Source organism: Anolis carolinensis, chromosome 2, assembly GCF_035594765.1.
Source record: "Anolis carolinensis isolate JA03-04 chromosome 2, rAnoCar3.1.pri, whole genome shotgun sequence".
NCBI classification, from domain to species: domain Eukaryota; kingdom Metazoa; phylum Chordata; class Lepidosauria; order Squamata; family Dactyloidae; genus Anolis; species Anolis carolinensis.
Window position 1 is genome coordinate 129,531,749 of NC_085842.1, and position 21,842 is coordinate 129,553,590.

At 44.2% G+C, this 21,842-nt stretch overlaps 1 protein-coding gene across 1 annotated transcript; it reads left to right on the forward strand.

Annotated features, from left to right (window-relative positions):
• Positions 1–4,503: 4,503 nt before the first annotated feature.
• LOC100555256 (CCN family member 1) lies at positions 4,504–21,731 on the forward strand. Its single transcript, XM_003217331.4, has 5 exons — positions 4,504–4,686; positions 7,799–8,012; positions 14,881–15,207; positions 18,199–18,404; positions 19,834–21,731. Exons 1-5 carry the CDS (start codon positions 4,633–4,635, stop codon positions 20,140–20,142), a joined length of 1,110 nt encoding a protein of 369 aa, XP_003217379.2. The 5' UTR covers positions 4,504–4,632; the 3' UTR covers positions 20,143–21,731.
• Positions 21,732–21,842: the final 111 nt, after the last annotated feature.

Below are 21,842 nucleotides of genomic sequence, written 5' to 3' on the forward strand. Positions count from 1 at the left end.
CCAGTTTTTGGTGCCTTGGAGGTTGAGATGATGCTCAGATTCAGTCATGGGGTGCTGTTGCTTCATTCTCTATAATGAAGAGCCATCAGGACTTCCTCCTTCCACCTTCCTCTTGGTCCCCACATTTCTGGTTTTGTTATTCATGGTGTTGTAAAATACCTCCCCCACAATTTGCAGTACCTAATTTCTCTACTTACAGCTTATAAGCTGTTTTTGAACTGCTTACAGTGAGCTGGGCTTGAGGTTGAGTGCTCACCCTGACTGGGCTTTGAACTAGCCACCTTTTGGTTGGTAGAACTTATTACTGCTGGTGATTTACCAGCTGTACTACAGCTCAGCCCTTTTTATAATGGGTTAATGAGTGATTTCTACTACTACTCTCTGACTCCAACTCTGAAGGTCTGACCATCAGAAAATGCTCCTTTTGATACTCAACTGATGAAGTCCAACCAAGAGAACAGAATGGTCAATAGTGTCAAAAGCCACTGAGTGATGCAATAAGATCATCAGGGGGGCACTCATTGTCCTTCTCTCAGGAAAGATTCGCCATGAGTCCAGCCAAGACCAATTCACTCCCCAAACCAACTCCAAACCCAGCCTAGGTTAGGTCTTGAACTGGTGTTTTCTAAGTATCTTTCAAGAATGTCTTAAATGGCTTTCTGCATAACTTCTGAGAACCTTCCCATACAAAAGAGGGTCTAGAGAATCAGGCCAAAATTTAGGAGTAATGGTGATTACCGACTTCTTGACTTGGCCTCAGTAATACTTCCTGACCATTCACACACAGACAAAACCAGACATGGCAGCTAGAAGGAGCTGTCCAGCCATGACAGTGCTGAACTTTCAATTCTCTTCAGTTGTCTTCTTGACTCTAGTCAAATTTGTTCTTATATTTTGTTTTTCTTTGAAAGATCTAAGCAATGTATGCCTAACTGAAATTAGCATGTCACTCTTCCTGGAAGAGTGACACATTCCCCCTAAGTTAAATCTCTCATGAGTTGCCTGAAAAGGTGGTTTTACCCATCACTGAAATGACCAGTGGCTGCTGAGCTAAGTTTATTCAACTTTAATAAAAGATCCTCCAATGTTAAAATACTGCATGAAAGAAGAATAGTATATTCTTGGAGCACCAAATGTTGCCTGCTTCTATATGTGCATCAGTTGGCACACATTGCACTGAGTAATCAAGTGATAAGAAACAGAAGGAAGATTCCTAGGTGCCACCTTCTCCTTGGGGCTTCAAATTTGAGATGGATCATCCCCTGGGTTGCATCTCCCATTGGGACTGTTGGAACATTCCTTATGCCACAGCCATTCTTGAAGCCAAATTAGCAGCAGGGAAAGACAAGGAAGGAAGCCAGCTGAGAAAGGTGAAAAGCTCAAACCTAATTGTAGCCTGCCCTTTACAAAGATATTAATGGACATTGGCTCCTATCTGTAGCAGAAAGGCAGGGGTGGGTATGGAAACACACGCCCACAGTATTTTGAGGTGGCTGCAACCAGGAATAAAAATTAGGGCTGTGTGAGTTGTTAGCAACCGGGCAGTTTATTGTATGTGGTCAATCAAACTAAGAGATCCCAGGAAGCGGACCATACTGATTGTCCTTGCTTTTTTCTGGGAAACTTCCATGATATGTGGAAAAGGAAAAATTTCAGTTTATCAGGAATTGTAATAAGGAATCATGAAAAATGCTTGGGATTTGAATGGGGATTCTACCCTTTTCCACTGATGGGCTCAATCTTTGAGTTCCAGCTTGTTATTGTTGGTGATGGAGAGGAATCATGCAAATCTCCAAATGTTGTTGGGCTGTAGCTTCTACCATCCCTCCACATTAGTTGTGCTGGAGAGGGTTCATGGGAGCTGCAATCCAATATCTGAACGACCACATGGTTTTATATTCCTGGTTTAAGAAACGCTGCTGAGATATTTTTTTTTAAAAAAAAACCTTGCTAACTCCAATGCAGTGAAACCAAATTCCATCCGTTTAGGTGGAATGAAGGTGACAGACATCTTGGCAGATTTCACCCAAAGTGGCTGAAGGACCAACATCATTTCATTCTAATACTAGAAGTTGTGTGATCATTTGTGATCCTATTTGATATGCAGATGCAACCTTTTGCTTGCTTGTTTGTTTTGTTTAAAACCCTAGCTAAGCTCACTGGTGCTCATGAGGTTGCGTGTATTGGGCCTTCAAGTCGCCTATCAACATCTGACAGCCTGATGAATTTGGCAGGATTTTCTAAAGGCAAGGAACACTCAGAGCTGGCTTTTCCAGTTCCTTCCTCTGAAGTAAGGCTTACCGCACCTGGTCTTCCTTGTCAATCTTCCACCCAAGTCTTAACCATGGTTGACCCTGCTTAACTTCCAAGATCATATGGGATCTAAAGTACAAATCCTAGGATTACATAAATTGAAGCCATGATTTATAATGTGGTATAAAGTGGTGTGGTCAATTAATCTAAGAGATTCCCTTCAAGGTTTTTTATTTATTTTTTTTAATTATTTTTTAGCCAAGCTGGTTTTTTCAGTTTCTTCCTGTGAATGTAGCCCCTGGTATCTGCTGGTGGTCTCCTATCCAAGTATAAACCAGGGCCAATCCTGCTTAGCTTCCAAGATCACACAGGATCTGGTACGTTTTGAGTATTTAGGTGGTAGCCATGTTTATCCAGGAACAAATCCCACACAATTCAACATGATCCTTTCTCAGTGTGGAAAAAATATAGTTGCCTGAAAACAAGGCTTATAAGAGTAGTTAAAGCGCCACTTCTTTCTCTGTATCCCAGAACTCAGCAGAATCTTTCTATGGGGCTACATGACCTCCCTGTATTACTTTTGTGGCCTCAGTTCCTTCAGAGTCTCCAGACCACCATTTTCAGGCATAAAAAGTGAGTGAATTCCCTCTCTTGGACACACAAAGAGAGACAGTTCACTTTTTAAATAAGTCACAGATCCCTGCCCTGTAAAACTTTTTAACTTTTCAAAACTGGAAATGGATTTATGGACAATAGAGCAGTGGTTCCCAACCTGTGGTCTGTAGACCACCAGTGGTCCTCAAAAACTAAAATATAGTCCGTGGCCTCACCATTACTACATCGTTGCAATGAGAGCAACTGGTCTCGTGAAACCCTCTGATAGTGCTGAGGCAATGGGGATGTAGGGAGGGGAGAGGCTGACTACCCACGAAAGATGCGACAAGCCTCCTGACTTCTGCTTCTCCTCCTCCTCCCTCCCCCTGAGCGGAGCTGTTCCATGAGGTGCCTGGAAGCAGGTGCCTGGTGTTATTTGGGGTGCTGATTCAGAAAAGTGCATTGGATAGACCACATCAGCTCTAGGTTATTAAATCATAATAATAATAATAATAAATTGTTATGATTAGAATGTATTTTATATTGTTTGTATTTTGTTGTATTTTGATGGGCTTGATCCCCATGTGAGATGGCCGAGTCCCCTCGGGGAGAGGGGAGCGGGGTACAAAAATGAAGTTGTTTTTGTTATTATTATGTTATTGTATGACACAGCATACAATATTATTATTATTATTAAAAATGGTTTTCTATGGGCTAGCAGATGGCAACTACTAGATGGCATATGTTTTGTAACAGAAATGAGAGCTGATGTGGTCTATTCAATGCAATTTTCCGAGTCAGCACCCCAAACAACCAAACCGAATCTAAAGTTGACCAAAAACCAACTCATAACCCTTTTGGTACTACTGTTGGAGAGTGGTCCCTGGTCAAAATGGTCCCTGGTCAAAAAAAAAAAGTTGGAAACCACTGCATTAGAGGAAGTGTTGTGGAGTAGAAGCAGGCAACTGGTCACTGGACGTGTTGCAATATCCCACCCGTATTATATCCCAAAGCACTGTGAAGCTTGATCTGGATGGGGCGAAAGCAGAAAGTGAAATCTGTTTATACAGTTATCATCCACTAACTACTCAGTTCAAACCGTGGGGCCATGATGAGGAATGCACCGGCACCATGGAATTAATGAAGCCTCACAGACAGCTCCACTACCCGCTGGCTTGGCTCTGAGGAGTGTTCCGCGTGTCCGGGATGCCTGCGGGCCGAGAGAGGGGCCCCGTGGGAGCCGGGAGCCTTCTGCGCCGCCCGCCACAGAGCCGGGCTCCCACGGCGCGAGCCTCCACCCCCTCCCGGCCTCTCTTCTCGGCGCGCGCGCGCTCTGCCTCGGAATGCGCAGGCCTTCTAATTTTATGAATGACTCCATTCATTCGGCCCCGCCCACCTCCCCAAGGCCCCGCCCCTGGAATGTTTGGAAGTCCGCCACCGTTGCTATTGGCCGGCGAGGAGGTTCCTTCCTATTGGCTCGCGACCCGCTGGGTGGGCGGGGCGCCGGGGAAATATAAATACAGAAACAACCTCCTTGCTTTGGAGGGACGTAGGGGACGCGGCGCAAAAATAGATCTCCTCGAGGTAGAGATGCCAAGAAGCGCGCGCGAGGGAGAGAGAGGGAGAGCGCGCGCGCAGCGGACCCATCCTGCCGGGGACAATTTTGCAACCGCGCCGCTCTGCGCCAGTTCCACGGAGAGTTAGTTTCCCTGCTCGTTTTCACTTTGGGAACTTGTACTTATTTATTTCCCACTCCTTTCTGGTGGTCGTCCTCATCGCCGAGCAATGAGGGTCTCTGCCCCGCTCGGCGTGCCTTTCCTGCTGCTGTGCGTCTCTCTGGTAAGTAGTAAGTCACCCTTAGGTGACGCCGCCTTCTTCGCTTCACAGGTGAGTGACAGCGGAAGGGAGGGGGGTCTCTCGTAGAAAGCAGCTTTTCTGCGCATGCCCGAAGGAGAGGGGTGTCAGCCTCTCGGGGGTTTAACGGGAGGCGCCCCTTCCAGGACTCTACATCTCCGGCTGTAAGGAGAGCGCGGTGGAGAGGAGCCGATCTCGAAGGGAAAGGGAGGTCCTTGGTTTTATCTGATTCCCTCTCCATCCAAAACGAACGAACAAACACCTCGGGGCTCGGGATCCGGAGGGAGAGAGGGAGGGGGCCGGCTCCCCTTTGATCGCGGCCGGAGGGAGATTCCGTGACGGAGGTTTCCCAGGGAGGGAAGGAGGGAGGGAGGGGGGCGGGGGCCGCAGCGCCATCGAGGAAGAAGCCCTTGGAGCGCCGCCTCCTGCCAAGTGAATCGACCCCCGGCGCAGGGAGGGAGCTGGCTCTTAGGACCCTCGAGTTGGAAGGAAGGGCCACCAGCCCACCCCATTCTGCCAGGCAGGAACACACAATCAAAGCACCCCCCACAGACTTATTTATTTATTTATTTATTTCCATCATTTCTATCCCGCCCTTCTCACCCGAAGAGACCCAGGGCGGCTTACAAAACTGGCAGAATTTGATGCCAATATACAACAATACAAAAGAATAAAACATAAGCAATTAAAAACAGATTTAAAATAATACAAAATACTTGAGCCATTCATCCACAAAACCTTGTACATAAACCTTAGTCCAGACCGAGTTGAAGCCAACGAAACTTATTCTTTGAACACTTGCTCGCATAGCCAGGTCTTCACTTTCTTTCTAAAGGGATGGAGCTTGCAGGATGTCACTAGAGAGGGAGTTCCACAGCCAAGGAGCCACCACTGAGAAGGCCCTGTCTCTCATCCCCGCCAGTCACACCTGTGAGGCTGGCAGGACCTAGTGCAGGGCCTCCCCTGAAGAACTTAAATTACGTGGTAGGTCATAGTGGGAGACACGTTCGGATAAGTAAGCTGGGCTGGAACCGTTAAGAGCTTTATAAGCTAAAGCCAGCACTTTGAATCGTGCTCAATAGCTACTCGGCAGCCAGTGAATCTGACGTAACAGAGGAGTAGTACACTCCCTGTACGCTGCTCCAATTAACAACCTGGCTGCTTCCCGTTGGACTAATTGAAGATTCCAAACAGTCTTCAAAGGCAGCACCACGTAGAGTGCATGGCAGTAGTCTAATCGGGATGTAACAAGAGCATGGACCACTGTGGCCAAGTCCAGCTTCTCAAGGTATGAGCGCCATCCAGCCTCTGCTTAAAGACCACCCGAGAAGGAGGCTCCACAAAACTCCAGGGAGAAACATACTTTACTGCCCTCAAGAAGTTCTTCCTAATGTTTAGGTGGAGCCGCTCTTCCTGCCATTTGAATCCATTGCCCCCTGTCCTGAGCAGCAGAGAACAAGCTTGCCCCCTCCTCCATGTGACACCATTTCAAATATTTAAACAGGACTATCATGCCCCCTCCTCCACAGCAGTACATGTGAAAAAGATCTTGGAGTCCTCGTGGACAAGTTAAACATGAGCCAACAATGTGATGCGGCGGCAAAAAAGGCCAATGGGATTTTGGCCTGCATCAATAGGAGTATAGCATCTAGATCCAGGGAAGTCATGCTACCCCTCTATTCTGCCTTGGTCAGACCACATCTGGAATCACACTATCCAATTCTGGGCACACCGCATGTTGACATGCTGGAATGTGTTCAGAGGAGGGCGACTGCAGGAGGGAAGGTTGATCGGGCATTCAAACAATGCGGCCAGTCCAGCATAGGTGGTGGCGGAGTATCATATCTTCAATGCTGGCAGTAACCCCTGCTATATATTAATGCATGTGTCTAGAAATTTTAGTCAAAAGATTAAAAAAAAGGTTGACTTATCCACAGGTCAATGTGAGTACTGAACCTCAACTTTTATCCAAAAAAGAACTACCCTCTTCTCTGAGTCGTGTGATGAATGGCAAGGATTTAACTAGGAGGACCTGAAAGAAGCACTGACTCTATTTTTTCTGCTGTGGCTCTGTTTTTGGGCTTTTTGAATGCCTGGGTGGGAAATTGGTAACGTTGGCTAGAGGACGCTGGTCTCCTGAAGCAGCTCTGAACCTTTCTCTTCTCCACAGAATGACTCAACCTACCCACTAGTCCTGTCAAAATCCAAAATGTTGGCCCCCAAACCTGACCTTAAGTTATACATGGGTATATACAGCATATACAGTCTGTCCTCTGTATCCATTTATTCTGTATCCACAGATTCAACCATCAATGACTTCAAAATACCCCCCTCCCCCAAAATAATAATCTAAAGCAAATCTTGATTTTGGCAGTTTATATGCTGTGCTATTGTATATATAGGTATTTGAGCGACCACAGCTTTTGGTACCCACAAGGGTCTTGGATACTGAGGGCCCACTGTAACGATTGTCAAGATAATTAATTGTCCAATCAATCTGTTTATATCACTTCATCCCAGAATCTGAAACACTGAACTGGAGGTTTCAGCTGTTGCAGTTGTTGTTAATGTAGTCAATGAATGAAAACCATTTTTCAGCAAAAGGTTTTGGATTTATGCATTCCTTTTTGAGTCTCAAAATATCAGATAGCTTCTCCAACAACAACAACAACACTTTATTTATAATCCACCCTCTGTCCCCGCAGGGACACAAATATCTTATTCGCATTGCCACCGAGGCATCTGTCTTCCGGATTCTCACAATTTCTAATCTAACAATAGTAGATATTTTAAAAAACAATTAACTTCTTGTATTGCAAATGATTATTCTGTCCCAATAATACTGAAAGTAGAAAAGTGTTGGACAGGATTTAATTTCTTGTGTGACAATAGCTGAAATTATATTGATTGTAAGAAGCCCAGACTAGTTTATCTGTGTATGTTCTATGACTGGCGTAAATGTTATACCCTCGCAAGCTGTGTGCAGAAGGATGTGCCCTCAAGCCTGGGGTCCTTCCCTTTTTCAGCCTGCAATTCCCCAAAGGGGCTTTTCCTGATGGCTGTTTCTCCTCTGCTCCTTCCCCTTCTCTGTCCCCAGGTGTCCTGCCGCTGCCCTCCCACTTGCCGCTGCCCCCCAGGCCCGCCTCGCTGTCCCCCTGGAGTCAGCCTAGTGCTGGATGACTGCGGCTGCTGCCAAGTCTGTGCCCGGCAGCTCAATGAGGATTGTGACAGGCTCTCGCCATGCGATCCTCACAAGGGCCTGGAGTGCAATTTTGGGGCTGACCCCTTGGCTAATCGGGGCATCTGTTGGGGTAAGGGATGCAGGCGATGGGAGGGGGGCACCTTGGCATATCCAAGTGGCTTATCCAGCATGCCTAAAAAAATGTCACTGTGAGCTTGGTGGGAACGCTGTTGTGAGAAACATGTTGGTTTGTATGGATAGTTTGTGAGATTGTAGGAGGGTTGATTTCACCCATTTTACTTTGAAAAGAGAAATCAGAAAAGAGAAATGTTGCAAACTGCTGCGTTGCTGCCTGATTCTGTTTATGGTGGTAGTAAGTAGATTTAATTTGTTTAGGGCATGACAGCTGAGAGGCAACTCCTTCAGGCCATTCTGCTCTCTTGAGATGCCAGCTTTCTGCCCCAGGCCTTATTGTGAATGGCATTTCAGTCCTTTTTACTAAATATTTTTTATTCAAGGAAAAATATTGCATTTTAGTTCTATGTGAACTCTGCAAGGAAGTACTGAGAAATTACTAGTAATGATTTACTGCAAATATGGATGTTGACATAGAGGCTACTTGTTAAAGTGACAACTTCGTTCAACCATGGCACTTTATAGAGGAAACTGACACTTTAGTCTAATTGTGGACTTGAAGCCAAACTGTGTAGTGGAAGACAGAGAGGGCTGGCATCTATCCGCCCAAAGCATGCATGAAATGTTCTCTGTCTCTTCTAGATCCAGAAAGGATAAAATACCAAGTGGAGTCTACTGTAGCCCTTCTATAATACTAGTAACTGTGTTGTATCAGCTCAAAGGCTGAGAAAAATAACAGAGACAGACATCTCTGTCAGAGTAAGGTAGCAATGGCAGTTGGAGTGGGTGAGTTTTGCATTGCTTCTCCAATACATCCCAGTAGCAAATTGAGGAATTCAGTTTTGCAATACATTCCACCACACCGTTGTTCCTATGAGGCAGAAAACAATAGTAAAATTGTGGACTGGGAGGAGGGGTGCCCATAGCTGTTCCAAAATGGAGGCCATTTCACTACAGCTATTTTGTGGGGTATGTTGCCTTCCGCTGGGCAATCATACACACCCTGAGACCACAGGGGCATTGAAAACCCTGTGCTTCCCAGCTGATCTGAAGAAACTGGCATCCTATGACTCCCTATATACAGTAATAGCATCTTCCTCCCATATAAACAGTAAAGAGATGCACCCCTCCTCTTTCTCTGATGTTTGCATTCAAGCTGGGGGCAACACCGCTCCCACCTCTTTTTGTGGACTGAGACCAAGGCTGTTGTATCTGAGTCCCCTTTGTTTGGTAGAGAGAATATCTGTCACTTGCTGGGAGTGCAAGTTGAAGGCCATAGTTCAGAGGCATATGTGCCAATGAGAGCTGTGGTGGTAATGAGGGGCAGAGGGAGAGTAAGCAGATTAAGAGAGGCCCGAATATTGGCATGGGATGAAGGTGAAGGTCGTCTCCATAAACAGGGGCATATGTTTCACTGGGATCTACATCCAGCAGAAGGCTTCCCAGTTCCAGCCCAGACCCAGGCTGCTCCTGTTGTTGCTACTGCAACCTGATCCCAGTCCATGTGAGCTGTCACATCCTGTTTTTACACAGCTATTTAAAGCTCTCAAGACTTTTCTCTTGTTGATTTGGTCCCTAAAACCCAAATTTTTGTAAGATAAGTGTCTTTTTTCTCACTTGGCACATTGGCAGACTGATATTTCAGACCAACATGGCTATGTTTTTGAATTCTATCCTCCATGTAAAGGACTGGATCTTCCCCTCTGAGCCTGGCTGAGCTGTAAGATCTGCCGAGGAGGGACTTCCCTCCGCTCCACCACCTTCACAGGCGCAGTGGCCTTCTCTGGGGCTGATCGCACACTTGGGAACGCCCTTTCTAGGGAAGTTAAAAAGGCTCCTTCTTTGTTTTCCTTTCAGCAGCAGGTTGAGACATTTCTCTTCTAGCAAGCCTTTGGAAACTGATTTTAACTCTTTTTGGTGCTTTGCTGTTTTTAATCTGTTTTGGAGATTTATATTAATTTTAATTTACTGTTATTCAATACTGTTTTCAACCTGATTTTGTATATTTTAATTTTTTATATGTTATATTGTATTCTGGGGGTTTTTAGTGAGCAATTTTAAGTCCTAATCTGGAAGAAAGCAGAATATAAAAAAAAATAATGGATGGTCATGCTTTGAGGTAGATCAGGATTATGTTGTTATGCATATACAGTACATTGACCATTGAATGCCGTTCGAAGCTAATTTCAAATTGCGGTGGCCAGACAGCCATCATGTAGAATTTACCTCATGTTTTTGTTTTGTTTTTAGTGTAAGAATAAAAGGAGACTAGGCTCCATGTGCTATGCGATGGTCAATTCTTTTTTCTTTAAAAAGGCCAGTGTACTTCAGCATTATCACAAATTGGCCTCCTTCAGGGGCTATTCTAAAATTGAATAGAAACATAATTACAATAGGGTTTTGTGTGGTTTCTGGGCTGCATGGCTATGTTCTAGCAGCATTTTCTCCTGATATTTCACCTGTATTTGAGGTTGTCATCTTCAAAAGGTGGCAGCCACAGATGCAGGCAAAACATCAGGAGAAAACGCTGCTAGAATACGGCCATACAGCCTGGATACCACACAACACCCCAGTGATAGAGATTGCATACTGCTTCTCCAGAAATGACTGAAAATTTGTATATATACTAGCATATATACCCAGCATCCCTAGGTTTAAGTGTTTTGTAATGCTGTTTATTAGAAATACTCAGTATTACCTTTTCAATTTTATGAATGGTCCTATTAGAAGATTCATACCCATATAATAGAATGGGCTGTAACTTACATCAGCTAAAGACTTGGGCAGGCTCCAGATCCCGTCAGCCCCAAATCTGACCTCCAACTTGTGGCTGTTCTCCTAACCAGTCAGATGGCTCAGTCTTTGTTTGGGGGGGGGGGGAGGGGTTCAGTTCTCATCATCTCAAGCCTGCCTAGTGATGAGGTAAGGATGTTGGGATATGCAACCTAGCAAATAGGTTGACTCAGCTGACCAATTAGGGGAGAATCATGTCCTTAGTTGTGAGTGGAAGTCACATGGCTTTTAAAATATGTCTGGACTCCAACTCCCGTCATCTTTCATCACCCCCCTCCCCCCCCCCCCCCCCCGGAAAAAAACAACAACAACCTGATAGTATTTTAAATTTGGTAATGAAGGCTATGTGTTCCAAGTTTAGTTCAGATCTATCATAGGTGGGAGTCATAAGGTTCTCTGGATGTGGCTGGACTCCAATTCCCACCATCTATATATATAAAAGAGTGATGGCATCAGGGCAGTGGACAAAACAACAAAACTACAGGCCCCCCAACCTCGAAATTTGACAACACAACCCATCATCCACGCCTCTAGGTTGATACAACAAAAAGAAAAGAAAAATAAAGTCCTAATTAGAGGGAGAGCAATAATTGTTTTTATCCAATTGCTGCCAGTTTAGAGGGCTAATCTCTGCCCACTTCGTTGCCTAGCAACCAAGGGACAGCCAGGTTTCAGTTAGGGGACAGGCAAATTTAGGCCTCACTTAGGCTTCTTCCACAGATTATCTAATTTGCACTGGATTATATGGCAGTGTAGACTCAAGGCCCTTCCACACAGCTATATAACCCATTTATAATCTTATATTATCTGCTTTGCACTGGATTATCTTGACTCCACACTTCCATATAATCCACTTCAGTGTGCATTTTATACAACTGTGAAGAAGGGGCCTCATATAATCCAGTTCTAAGCAGATAATATAAGATGATCAATATACAGTAGACTCTCACTTATCCAACATAAACAGGCCGGCAGGATAAGTAAATATATTGGATAATAAGAAGGGATTCAGGAAAAGCTGATTAAACATCAAATTAGGTAATCGTTATACAAATTAAGCACCAAAACATCATATTATACAACAAATTTGACAGAAAAGGTAGTTCCATGCGCAGTAATGCTATGTAGTAATTACAGTAGAGTCTCACTTATCCAACACTCGCTTATCCAATGTTCTGGATTATCCAACGCATTTTTGTAGTCAATGTTTTCAATATATCATGATATATTGCTAAATTCATAAATACAGTAATTACTACATAGCATTACTGCGTATTGAACTACTTTTTCTGCCAAATTTGTTGTCTAACATGATGTTTTGGTGTTTCATTTGTAAAATCATAACCTAATTTGATATTTAATAGGCTTTTCCTTAATGCCTCCCTATTATCCAACATATTCGGTTATCCAACATTTTGCCAGCCCACTTATGTTGGATAAGTGAGACTCTACTGTACTGTATTTACAAATTTACCAGTAAAATATCACAATGAATTTGAAACACTGACTACAAAAACTGATTATGAAAAGGCAGACTGTGTTGGATAATCCAGAACATTGTATAATCGAATGTTGGATAAGTGAGATTCTACTTTGATATGAAATAATTTCTAGGATAGAATAATGCAGAAGAATATAATCTCTAAAACCAGGACAGTAATAAAGAAATAAAGAAAGTAAATAAAGCAAGGAAATTGGAAATTCCACAAAGGAAACAATCAGGGCCAGCTAACACCTCCCAAGAAAGGATTCTTCCAGAAAGGAAGCTGAGAAGGCAGTGAAGCACTATGTATTACCAAAGTCATTATTATTACTATCATTACTATCCTTACTATTATTATTATTATTATTATTATTATTATTATTATTATTATTATTGTGTTGCGGTCAACCGTGAAAATGAATACAATCTGGCTCCAAGTATTCAAAAACACTAAAATCAGAATATATAAAAATTAATGTGGTATAATAAAACAGAACAAAACAATCTCTAAAATCAGAACACTAAATAAAGAACAACACTCTGAAAATAGGGGAATTCCACACAGAAAACAATCAGGGCCAGCTAACACCTCCCAACAAAGGATTCCCATCATCAAAGTCTGGCCAATCCTCTGTTTTCTCAGGGCCACAGACAGTAGAAGCATATAAAATATTGCAAACAACGCCACTCTGAAAACAAGGTAATTCCAGACAGGAAACAATCAGGGCCAGCTAACACCTCCCAACAAAAAAATCACTCAGGGAGGAAACAGCTAGGCTTTAAATCTGCAAGGCCATTACATCCTAATCATTTTTCCTAATTGCAGCATTCATACTTGCCTCCAACAGACAAAAAAAAACAATCAGAAATATTGTATATTCACAACCTTTAGGAAATAATGTCCCCTGATGGCACAGCATGTTAAAGCGCTGAGCTGCTGAACTTCTGGACCGAAAGGCCGCAGGTTTGAATTGGGGGAACTGACAGAGCCCCCACTGTTAGCCCCAGCTTCTGCCAACCCAGAAGTTCAAAAACATGTAAATGTGAGTGCATCAATAGGTACTGCTCCGGTGGGAAGGTAACGCTGCTCCATGCAGTCATCCCACATGACCTTGGAGGAGTCTACAGACAACGACGGCTCTTCGGCTTAGAAATGGAGATGAGCACCAACCCCCAGAATCAGACATGACTGGACTTAACGTCAGGGGAAAACGTTTACCCTTTACCTTAACTACCACCAATTCCTCAATACTTTATTTCCCATACCACCATTCTTCGCCACAGCAACGCGTGGCCGGGCACAGCTAGTCCTTTATAAGAATGAAAAGGAATATTTGCATAGTTTCTCCAGTATGATTTAGGACTGGTGGGGAACTCTTTTCTCACTGCTACGGCCTAATAATTGACAATCAGAAATCTTTGCCAATTCATTGCAAATTGCCCAAGTAGTTACTGGCAGATCCTCATTTCTCCTCTGCCCAGCCTGCATGTAAATAATTCCTGAGGTAATCCAAAATGATACCCCCTAACCACTCCCTGGCTGTTTTCTGTGATTTATTGTGCCATCCTTAACCTCTTGTGACCTTTAAGATCAAAAGCTAAAATGGGACTGGACACCTGCAGGAGGGGTAATTTCGCCCTCTCACCCTCCCCCAGCAGACCGTGACCCAAAATCATGATCATACAGAAGACAACATCACTTCAAGTCCCCATTTTGACTTATATACGCCTCAGCATCAAGATACTTTTGAGCAGGTTCCGATAGAGTTGGGATTTTGAGAGGTTGGTGGGAGGATGCTTCACTGAAGTTTCCCTATGAAAATGACCCAAATTGCAATATTCAGGGTGTTGGCAGGAGTCTTTGGGAAGCAGGAGACAAGGGCGGTTCACTCGTTAGGCCAACTAGGGGGGCGCAGTTGAGGCACCTCTTGAAGCACCTCCAAGTTGAGCAGCTTCTTGTCTTTTTCTCTTTTTTCCCCTCCCCGCTGGGAGGGGGCATGCCCTTCTGCGTACACGCATGCATGCACCCCCGCCTCCTCCCAGACTCGCTGCCAGAGGCAGGCAGCCGAGGAGGGAGGTGCCCCCCGAGGGACAACAAGAGAGACCGGCGCGGACAATGGCAAGGTAGGGGCGCTGCCGGTGTGAGGAGGAGGAGGAGGGGGCATCCCTACCTTGCCATTGTCCACACTGGGCTCCATAGGAGGAGGAGGAAGAGGAGGAGGGGGGGCAGGGCTGGATGGGGAGGGGGCGCCAAAATTCTGTTCACCTACACATGAAAATTACCTAGGGTTGGCCCTGGCAGGAGAAAGGGGATTTTTGAGACCATATTTGGGCTGCATGCCACCTTTCCCTCCTCTAAAAAGGAACCTGATTGTGTGGATGCTCAGAACAAGATCTTTTTTTTATAGGACCTATATGTACTCCATAAAGTGCTGTTATCAGAGCATAATTCCACAATGCTGTCTTGATACATAGACATGATCCAAATTCTTCTGTTTTTTGTCTTCCCTAGTAGGTATCTGGGCGATTGGATGTCTGCCTGCCTGAATGCAGTAACATGCATCTTTCTTTGCCTCTTCCTTCCCAGCAAAGCAGGAAGGCCGGACCTGCGAATATAACGGCCGTATCTACCAGAACGGGGAGAATTTCCAGCCCAGCTGTAAACACCAGTGCACTTGTATTGATGGGGCTGTGGGTTGCCAGCCACTCTGCCCACTAGAGCTGCCTCTGGCCTCCCTGGGCTGCCCCAGCCCTCGACTCCTGAAGGTGCCTGGCCAATGCTGTAAGAAGTTTGTGTGCAGCAAAGGGCCCAAAAAGTACGGAGGGGTCACCTTTGAGTACAACACAAAAGGAGAAGTCAATGGTAATGAGCTCATCTACGTGGGCAAAGGCGGACACTGGAAGAACCTGCCAGGTGAGTGGGCTGAAGGGGCAGGTTCTGAAAAGTTGCAAGGATTAGGGAAGGGAGGCTAGCTCTTCAAACCAAACCTATTTACACCTGGGATTTTGTGTCTCATTCAGTGAAGTGATATACAGTTGTGGTTGTTGTCATGACCAAGATCCTACTGTTAGTTCTGACTAGAGAAGAGCCATTGAATCCATTGGCTTTAACTATGTGCTGACTCAACATTGAACAGTTGATTGGGACTCACCAATAGGATCCTAGCTCATATTTGAAATTCTTTGTAAATCTGGAGAGAAAATATAAGGAGTAGGAGGACTTATACAATTCTAAAATTGTTTTAGGAGCCTGAAGATAGGTCTTTGCATGATATGTGCTTGTAGGGAGTCTGCTCCATCAGAGCTTGGAAAATTAAAACTAACTAGGAGATTCTGCAAGTTGTCATCTGGAGGTGTTGTTGTTGTTGTTGTTGGCAGTTTCCCAGCTCTGTTTTCTACTTACAGTAGGAATGGGAATTATGTCATCCTCCATGTTGCTGAGTTGCAGCTACCAGCATTGGTTAGGGCAAATGGGGGTTGCATCTGACAACATCTGGATGGCAACATGTCCCCCCCCCCCCAGCTTGGAGCAACATATCAAAAAGCTAGCAGGAGTGGTATGCTAATAAATCAGACCTGCCCTGTAGGAAAAGTGAATATGGTCATAAACAAGCAACAGCTTTGTGTCACTACTAATGGTTCTATCTTTATTAGGCATGGTGAACTGGCCACCTCTGATGCAGAATTGAGTTTTCAGGAAAGGATACAATTTTGGGGATTTTCGGCTTCATGTGCTTCAAGGAATAGGAACCTTTCCTTCTCTGTGTGGTGGGTGGGTGTGGTGTGAGGAGAAATTTGCTGCTCTGACAACACAAAGTTTTGTGTATCTGCCAAGGACGTTTCTTCTGGTAGGATGTCAAAGCAGGATGTTTATTATTCTGCCACATGGCAAGGCTTATAAAGCATCTGCTTGCTCACTGTGTGATTTTACTGCCAGATGAGCACCTAGCTGTGCTGTCACTTCCTTTGCTTGTGTCTGCTTCAAACTAGGTTAACAAAACCCATGAAAAGCGGAAGCAACAATATCTTCTAAGATGTGGCCCTCAAGGAGCTGATCTGAAAAACTTGCTGTCAGTTTGAGCCCAGTGGTGGATCTACCTAGGTTGTCAGATCCAGCAACCACCTTCTCCTGTGAACAGGAACCTGCAAAATGTGGTGTCCATTAATGTTTTTCAACATTTTGGAGTCCTGATAACCCCCTCTCTAATAGATGCTTAGAACTACCTTCTTGTAACAAAGAGCACTTTGCAGTGGCTTGGTTTTGAGTGGAAAGGTGAGGCCCATTTGGTTTACAAAGGACCTATTCTTGATGAAGATGAAATCTGCTGAAATTGTGTTGATATGGATCCAAGCAGATGCCTACATATTTTTCTGGAGTCTTCTTACAGATGCAGTTAACTGAACTGTCATGATATGAATTTCCACATTTCTGAATGTAGCAGTATGCCACTGTACGTCATCCAGGCTGTGCCATAGCAGACTGGGAAGCCTTGCACTTTGGGAAGAAGTTGAACGGGTTGAGTTTCAAAACAGCTTTTTAGAAATGAAAAGCTGTGTTAGAAGTGGCACCTAAGTAAGATTGAAATGCTAAACAAAAATAGGGATCATGTCCTTTGCCCTTTCAGGATCTAAATCTGGTGCTCCTGAGGGCCGTGAAATATGATCCTTCCCATGCATTTGCTTTGGTTCTGAGTGGCTATTTCTGCTAAGCCTAATTGTGTGGCTGCTAAGGGAGGGGGTTGGAAAACATTCCTGGGACAGGGAGTTTTCACCTGATCTCTAGGCAACATTTTATTTGCCCATGCTCCCTCAGGATTGTAGGGAGAATGTGCCAAGTCACCGAGTTGCAGGACAAAGCAGAGATACAAGGGGTCCTTCCCAGAAGAAAGGACTTTGGCTCTACTGGGGCCATTAGTATCTGGTGCCTTCTTTGTCAGCGCAGGCAATGAATTAACTCTGGGTTTTAGTGTGACCTTTGAAGGTGCTTAACCTATTTGGAGGACAGGATTCAGCACCTTGGAGAGCTGCTTTAATGTTTCTTTCACTGAAATGACTTTCCCTGCCCCACTGACATGGAAGCAACTTGATGCTATTGTCTAGGTCCGAGGGAGCAGGAGGCAATATCTGGGTGAGCAAAAGAGTTCATTACTCACTAGCCAGGGATGGCCCAAGAAGCAGAGCAGAAAGTGCTATTCCTCCTTCTTTCCTTCACCCAAGTCAAGATGCAGAGTATTCAGAGCCATGTGAGCAATTTTGAAACTCACAAGGACTGTTCTTCATTTTGAATAAAGAAAAAATACAAATATCAAACATAAAGAACTAATTATTTACTGCCCTTTCAAGCAGAGCTTGTAAATGCTGCTTTTAAAGATTGTGTCTTTTGGAATCTCTTATCCAGCATGGCTGCTGCCTAGCAGATGGATTTTGGAAGCCACAGTCCAAAAAATCATTACTCCAAGTTCTGTTTCCATGACACTCAGAAGGAGTCTGCTTCACTCTGCCTAAGGATTCAGCCAGTCCTGGACCCTGTCACAATGATGCTGAGGTCTCAGTCCCTGGCATCCTAGGAGCTTGTTTTGTATTGTTCCATTTTCTATTTTGCATCCCTTTTTTCCACATTTCTTTGCCAACAAATAGCTTTGTTTCCCTCTCCACGTGCATTTACTATTTTGAATAGTGGGACCATCTAAGGAAAATACCTTCCCCGGATCACTTCACTGAGCATGTCTTTTTTTTCCCCTAAAAGTAGCCAGCTGTACACTCCCACAGTTGTTTGCTCATTTATGTTCTGAATCCATCTGTTTGTTTTAAACTTCCTTCTCAATCTTATTATTGCTTGTCAGATGAACATGTTGGCTGCCTTTTGATTTGCTCATTGTTTCTTCTGGGATCCTTCTCTCTCCAGCATGGGGGCCGCTTATCAAAGGTCAAGTCACTAAACAGCTGCACAAATGCTTGGCTCAGACCTCCAGCTGGTCACCATGCTCCAAGACCTGTGGCTTTGGCATCTCTGTTCGTGTCACCAGCGACAATCCCCAATGCAAACTGGTTAAAGAGACTCGACTCTGCCAGATCAGGCCCTGTGGGCAGCCTGATTTCACCAAGCTAAAGGTGAGATTGACTAGGTTGAACAGTGAAGGACACAACTCTTCCTGCAATTCAAGCCCAGTTTCTTGGTCCAGGCCTGCATGTGCTCACAACCACACCCAATGGCAGCTTTTCTGCTATTTAGAACATCTAATCAGAGGAGGGCAACCCTAGCCTTCTGATTGTCATTGGATGGCAACTCCCAGTATCAGGACGGATGGCAGTTGTAGGCCAGTAACATCTTGAGGGACCACTTAATTTCATGTCCTATCTTGGGTTTGCTAACATGGAGTGAGTTTCCTGGATTATTTTAGGAATTATGTGTCTGCCTATACTGAATGGGAGGGGTTGGGATTCCCCAATTATATACTGAGATTTGCTTCAGATTAAGTACCTCTTCATCAAAGACAGATATGTCTAGTGTCTTATAGCTATTTTGGACTACAACACCCATAACACCTGATTGGCCTGACAGGTAGGGGTTACTGAGAATTCTGTAGAAGATGGAGCTAAATTGCTTTCTGCTGATGCAGAAATAAGGAACAAACCAATGGATTAAAATTGCCAGAAAAGAGGCTCTGTCTAAACATTAGGAAGAACTTCCTAATGGGGTTGTTGTATGTTTTCCGGGCTGTATGGCCATGTTCCAGAAGTATTCTGTCCTGATGTTTCGCCCACATCTATGGAAGGCATCCTCAGAGGTTGCCTCTGAGGATGCCTGCCATAGATGTGGGCGAAACATCAGGACAGAATACTTCTGGAACATGGCCATACAGCCCGGAAAACATACAACAACCCTGTGATCCCGGCCATGAAAGCCTTTGACAACACATTGAACTTCCTGATGGTAAGGACCGTTTAACAGTCAAATATATTGTTCCAGTGGGTAGTGAACTTTCCTTCTTTTCAGGTCTTTAAACAGTGGCTGGATAGCCAAATTTCACGAATGTTTTAGCTGCATGGCAGAAGGTTGCATTCAAAGGCCTTTCTAGTCTCCTCCAGCTCTGGAGTTGTAATCCAAAATAAAGCACAAGATTTTTCCATTCCTTTTCGCTTGCCCAGTTTTTTTTTCTCCCACTAACCTTAGTCCTAGAGATCTAGACCAGGACTTTGACTTTTTCCACTTGTGACTCCTTTCTGCCTAATAATTTTTTTCCACAAATAGATATTGAATATTTGCTGATAATAATTCAGCATTTGCAAGGCTTGCTGAACAGACCAATATTCCTTTTTATGAAGGACTACTGTAATATTTTCTGTAAATGCTGCATGTTTTTGCTAAGAGGTTTGTGTAAATATGTAAATAGCATTCAGGAACCTTTTACTGTTGCCAATTTCTTTGTGAACCCAGCATTGAGCTAAAGGGACCCCATTTGGTCGGTGCCTGCAGTTTAAGAAGCAGTGATCTCGGTCAATTTATGGACACTAAATGTCATTTCCTTTGCTCTCTTAGAAGGGTAAGAAGTGCCTGCGGACACACAAAGTGCGGGAACCAGTGAGGTTCACCTATGCAGGGTGCAAGAGCCCACGTCGTTACCAGCCTAGTTTCTGTGGGACCTGCCTGGATGGGCGCTGCTGTGTGCCCTTGCGCACTCGTACACTGAGTGTGCCCTTCCATTGCCCCGACGGCAGCTCCTTTGCCAAGAACATCATGATGATCCACAGTTGCCAGTGTGGCCCAGCTCATTGTCCACTGCTCAACGAAGCTGTTATGGGCCCCCAGTACCAGCTCAATGGGGACATTCACAAGTTCTTAGAGTAAGGAAGCTATCTGCTGCTGTTGCTGCTTCTGCTGCTGCCCCTGGAGCTGAGTAGATCTTTTGAATGACTTTGAGACATTCCTAAAGCCCCTCTGCTTGATCATTTTGGGGAACAGGATGTTCTCTTACCTACCCTGCTCCCATGAATAACAAGACAACAATGATTCTGAAGGCAACATGGATTTTCAAGGTGTACCAATTTCTCCATGTCTTGGGCAGAGAAATTGCATTGTGTCCTGTTTAGAGCTAGGACACCTGGCCATTTTGCAGAACGGATGTCACAGCACTGGGCTCCATCTCTCTACTCAATCCATCCAGGCTCAGGCTGGACCTGGGCCTCAGACAATTGAGGAAGGACAGAGAAAAAACTCTTCCTCACCATCCCACCCCATGAGAGTTTCCAATTGTGTTTTTTTTTTTTTGCTACAGAGCTAGAAGTAAGCAGAAAGCATGCCCCTACCCTCCCTGCATTACAGCATCTCTGGCTCAGGTTGCCAAATTCCAAAATGGATCATGTTAACATCCTTTTCTAGATTTTTTTTTGAAAGAGCAAAGAACAATAGTTCCATTTTGACTAGCATCTAGAAATATGGCCCCATGAGTTGGAACTCATGGTTTTGGTTTTGTACTCTTAATTTTCAGAGAAAGCGGAGAAACAAAGGTTGTCCAGGACCTGTTAAGCCTTTACCTGCTTACTGCCTGCCTCTTTGATGCTCTTTCTCCCCCTCCTTGCTCCACAGTTTGAAAATTTGCTTCCTTCCTAGGTGTTTCTCTCTTTAAACTAAAAGGTTATGTTACTTCCTGCTCAAAGCCCAGCACACCCTAGTACTGAGATGTTGGCTGGAAAAAGCCATTCACAATAATCTTGCAGGAAAAGAAACACGTATTTAAAAGAAAAAAACGTGGGTGTTCATGATACACACTTGACTTTTTCCTCTAGTTTTATGCTTCAGCAGTTCCTAACTCTATCCTACTTGGAGTTGGAAATCTATCTTTTTAGTCTAGCAGGGCTTTGATAGATGGATATATTCAAATACTGAAGGGCAGACTTGGAGTATGTTCAAAAGAGGAACAATCATTACTCCTGGACATGTACTTCGTACTGGTAAGCAGGTTGCAAAGGTTTTCTGTACTACCTCAAAACCTGCAAAATCTGTTTGTCCAGTGGTGATCGTAGCACAGAGAAATATATATACACACACACACACACACACACACGTAAGAACTTTTCAGGAGTAAAGCCATTCGCAAATTCTCATCACCTGACTTTAGTCTAACACATGTTGGTTCAGGTTTGCAAAAGGCAGTCACTGTCTGGGCAAGATACTTCTTCCTTTATAGCATATTTGTCACACATTTTTCCACAATTTTGAAAGCACTTTTAAATATTTCTTCTGTTCCCTTTATATTCCTGGAAGGCAGCAAAAGAAATGGTGAGAAGAAAAGGGTGCAATGTTGAAAAGAGATTTGAAGCTGTTTAGTCATTCTTGTACAGTTGGGGCATGTCTATATTTATGGGTGAAAAGTAGTTTTTGGTACAAAGGAGATTTTATTTTATGTACTTTTTGCATAAAGGAAAGCTTCAACACTGGTTTGGAGTGATGGCTATTTTGCTTCATAATGAAGCTCCTGGTGCTCTGTGTCATTTCATTAGATCGGATACCATGATTCTGTATCTTGGATTGTCGCAAATAATGGCATG